We start from the raw sequence: 4,741 nt of genomic DNA, 5'->3' as shown, positions 1-4,741 counted from the left end.
GCTTTAGTGAGTATATAAACACCGTAAGCACCTCAGACTAATGTTTATCTATCTACATTAGTTACCCTTCACAATGGTCCACCAACCAAAATATTTTATAATAACATTAATTAACATTAATCTTCCTCTTATATATAATAAATATTTAACATATAGTAATATAATAATAAATTTATACATTAGTTAAGAATAAACATTTATTAAGTGGTGGAAAAGGTTCTTATTTAAATATAAACTCATACGTGTTACTTTATAGCGAGTTACAATATCTGCCAGTAGTCATCGACAAATATTATATAGGTACCTGTGGCGCTAGTGACCGCCTATATGAGCTTATGTTAAGGATGATCGGCCGTGAGTCACAAATAAAACATTGCCACAAAACACGAGATTCACATTAATTATCACCACTAAAAACTGTATCTAAAATATGTCGAAAAAATTGGAACACAGACCCAATTTTTAATAAGATGCAAAATATAGATATAAAAACAATTTATATGGACTACAGAGAACACAATGCAAACTAATTTCTTATATAAAAGATGAATTCATATAAAAAGTTGCAGGTATTTCATCCAAGTACCGCCGAAATAATTACCACGGAGACAGGTTGATATATACAGAGAGAGAGAGAGAGAGAGAGAGAGAGAGAGAGAGAGAGAGAGTCCAGGAAGGGAGATAGCTGTACTTCCGTCGATGTAATTTAGCTAAAACGCCCCCCCAACCCTTACCATAACAATAGCCCTTCCTTCCACACCGCCACGCCCACCCCACACCGCCACACCCACCCTCACACCGCCACACCCTCCCCACACCCCACACCCACCCCCACACTCCCCCTGCACAGCCACACCCACCCCACACAGCCACACCCTCCCCCTGCACAGCCACACCCACCCCACACAGCCACCTCCCCACACCACACCCACCCCCACACCGCCACAACCACCCCACACAGCCACACCCTCCCCACACCACAACCACCCCCACCGCCACACCCCCCCACACCGCCACACCCACCCCCACCGCCACACCCTCCCACACCGCCACACCCACCCCACACCACACCCTCCCCCACACCGCCACACCCTCTCTCCACACCTTTATATAAACATTATTCGCTATTTCACTTACGCTGTTTGTATCCTGATCAGCTGTCGAGTTTATTGATAATTATATTACAAATTCTTAAAAACAATTTATCCTTTATATTAATTTGTTCAGATAGATAATCCTCATATAACTATTCATCTCTGACCTAAAACATCCTAAAGTAGTGATCATTGTTTATGTAATTTGGAACACAATTCCATCACAAATATGATCTTGTGGCTAACAATATTTCTTTATTCTTTAAAATATGTATATAGAGCAGCAGCCATCACCAAAGTCGTTTTTTTTTTAGTTTAAGACAACAGTTGGAAATTCTTTTATAATAATCATGAAAAAACAACAACTTTCCTTCTCAAGACTCTGATTGGCACGATAATATTTGCGTCCGGGAAAGATAACGTCAACAACACCGCAGCCACCAATGGACGGAAGAGAGTGGTGTTTTAAAGACAGTCGACGGAAGTCTTCCCTGACTCAAATGTGACGAAAATATACACGATAAAGAGAAAGATCCGAGACATATGACCAGTGGTATAAAAGGTGGGGTGGTAAACATGACACCATCATTGTCTCTGTGTTCACCGACCAAACTCCATCTTGTTGCTCAGGAGTTTAATCCACTTTCTCAATTTTCACCCCAAATTACGGAACATTCTGTGAGCTATTAACATGTTGCTCGTACGTTTTATGGTAAGTATATTGTGTTTATCAAGTGACGGTAATTAATTTGATTTTGAGAACGTATCTAACTGTCTCACTTAAGCTACCACACAAAGATGGATTCTCAAAGGTTCCTACGTTAAGTTTTCCTCCTAACTGGTGATGTGAGAACGTATCTAACTGACTCACTTAAGCTACCACACAAAGATGGATTCTCAAAGGTTCCTACGTTAAGTTTTCCTCCTAACTGGTGATGTGAGAACGTATCTAACTGTCTCACTTAAGCTACCACACAAAGATGGATTCTCAAAGGTTCCTACGTTAAGTTTTCCTCCTAACTGGTGATGTGAGAACGTATCTAACTGACTCACTTAAGCTACCACACAAAGATGGATTCTCAAAGGTTCCTACGTTAAGTTTTCCTCCTAACTGGTGATGTGAGAACGTATCTAACTGACTCACTTAAGCTACCACACAAAGATGGATTCTCAAAGGTTCCTACGTTAAATTATTACTATACATTCCCGCGCCTCCCTCCCTCACAGGTTATGTTGGGCGTGTGGGCGTGTCTGGCCGCCCATCTCGAGGCAGCAGCTCTTCCGAAACCGAAAGCCTATGCCGAACCGAAAGCCGAAGCCAAGGCCGACCCCTCCATCGGGCTTGGGGGGCTGTATGGAGGGCATGGAGGGCTTGGAGGGTTTGGAGGGCTTGGAGGGCTTGGAGGACTTGGAGGGCTTGGAGGATTGTATGGGGGTCTGGGATTACCTCTGCTTAGTGGGTGAGTGTTTGTATGTTGGCACACACACACACACACACACACACACACACACACACACACACACACACACACACACACACACACACACACACACATACACATACACACATGCATTCCTTTGTCTGTAAATCCACCAATGACATAACACCAGGAGTGACGTCACAAAACGCTCCACCAATTACACGCTCCTATTCTCTCCCTCAACAGGATGTACGGATACGGCTCCTATGGAATTGGCTTGGGCGGCTATGGCGGCCTGTATGGGTTGGGTGGCCGTGGGTTGGGTGGCCTTGGACTGGGCGGCTTAGGACTGGGCGGCTTAGGACTGGGCGGCTTAGGACTGGGCGGCTTAGGATTGGGCGGGTTTGGCTTAGGATGGTGAGTCAATAATAATAATAATAATGATAATAATAATAATAATAATAATAATAATAATAATAATAATAATAATCTTACCTATGTTAATTGTGTTTGTTTTTACAGGTAAGCCTTGGCCCTCGTGATGCTCCTGATAAGTTGAAGAACACAGCAGGAACACAACAAGAACACAAGAACACAACATACAAGGGCAGTGTATATTGAACATAACTCAATAATTATGAAAATACAATGCATAGAAATGTATAACTTATGGGATGGTATTACTGAAAACTTATACAAGGCTTTGAAAATATGTATGTATGTATGTATGTATGTATGTATGTATGTATTCGCTCACTAAAAGAGTATTTTTATCTGTTGTTTATATTATCCACAACCTCATTCAATTATTTTTTTAATCATTTAAGTCAGAAATACTATAATAATAATAATAATAATAATAATAATAATAATAATAATAATAATAATAATAATGATAATAATAATAATAATAATAATAATAATAATAATAATAATAATAATAATAACAATAATAACAATAATAATGTGATGACGTTAATATTATGCAAGACATTTATTTATTAATTATTTACGCTTTTATCCCTTATTCTTGTCTGGGGTTCTTCATTTTCTATGGTTATTTTACTTTGGTTGAGTTATCCCTTTAAGGTTTTCTTTGATGAGTGTTCACAAACTGTTCAGAGAAAACGAAGATGGCAGACTAAACCAAGACAAAATAATCATAGAAAATGTAGGACCCAGACACACAAGAGGTAACGAAGTTAATAAATTGTTAAAAAAAAATATATATTGCATAGTATTAGCGGTGTTAAATTATTATACACTTAATTCATTCATACAGTATTACTTAGATAAGAGTGTATGTATACAACTGGTGGTAGTTCCCGTTGACGTAATAGAGGGAACCAGCACAAAACCCCCTCTAAATTTCCTCAATATCACAATAAAAATGTCCATTACATATTTCTCTTATTTCTTCATTTATTTCCACATGTTTAAGTTCAATGGAGTCTGGAAATATTTTCATAATAAACTCGTTATAAAAGAAATGCGGTTTTTTACCCTTTGAAAATATGATAATGTATATAACTTAGACCCCTGGATGCTCGGACACCCCGCTAACAGCAATGGCTAACCAAACACTACAAGAATTTGGTCAGGATCATTCCGACTGGGATCGAACCCGGTTTACTAGTCTACAAGGCGAGTGTACTGGCAACTACTCAAACACCAATTAGGTTCTGTAATACATACATACATACATACATACATACATACGTACATAGATGCATACAGACTTTATTTCCTATTATTATGTAAAAAAAATGTGTATGGGAAGCCTAAAGTCTGACTCTAGTAAAATAACATAAGTATTTTTCTCATTAATAAAATATAAAATGCGGTATTTTAACATTTTCAATAAGAGTGGGTCTTGACTGTTAATAATTCCATCTTAATTACCAAACGAAAAGACCCTCAAATTAACAAGAATCATAAAGCTAACGACCCTAATATTAACAAGACCTTCAAATTAACAAGACCTAAAAATTAACAAGACCTTCAAATTAACAAGACCTAAAATTAACAAGACCTTCAAATTAACAAGACCTTAAAATTAACACGACCTTCAAATTAACAAGACCTAAAATTAACAAGACCTTCAAATTAACAAGACCTAAAATTAACAAGACCTTCAAATTAACAAGACCCAAAATTAACAAGACCTTCAAATTAACAAGACTAAAATTAACAAAACCTTCAAATTAACAAGACCTAAAATTAACA

At 37.9% G+C, this 4,741-nt stretch overlaps 1 protein-coding gene across 1 annotated transcript; it reads left to right on the top strand.

Annotated features, from left to right (window-relative positions):
- Positions 1-1,682: 1,682 nt before the first annotated feature.
- LOC121867676 (acanthoscurrin-2-like) lies at positions 1,683-3,115 on the top strand. The gene is made up of 4 exons (XM_042367694.1): positions 1,683-1,806; positions 2,322-2,554; positions 2,762-2,932; positions 3,038-3,115. The coding sequence occupies exons 1-4, from the start codon at positions 1,786-1,788 to the stop codon at positions 3,039-3,041; spliced, it is 429 nt and encodes a 142-aa protein (XP_042223628.1). The 5' UTR covers positions 1,683-1,785; the 3' UTR covers positions 3,042-3,115.
- Positions 3,116-4,741: the final 1,626 nt, after the last annotated feature.

Source organism: Homarus americanus, unplaced genomic scaffold, assembly GCF_018991925.1.
Source record: "Homarus americanus isolate GMGI-L3 unplaced genomic scaffold, GMGI_Hamer_2.0 scaffold46583, whole genome shotgun sequence".
Taxonomy (NCBI): domain Eukaryota; kingdom Metazoa; phylum Arthropoda; class Malacostraca; order Decapoda; family Nephropidae; genus Homarus; species Homarus americanus.
Note: the sequence above shows the minus strand (reverse complement) of the source record. Positions and strands in the feature narration are given on the sequence as shown.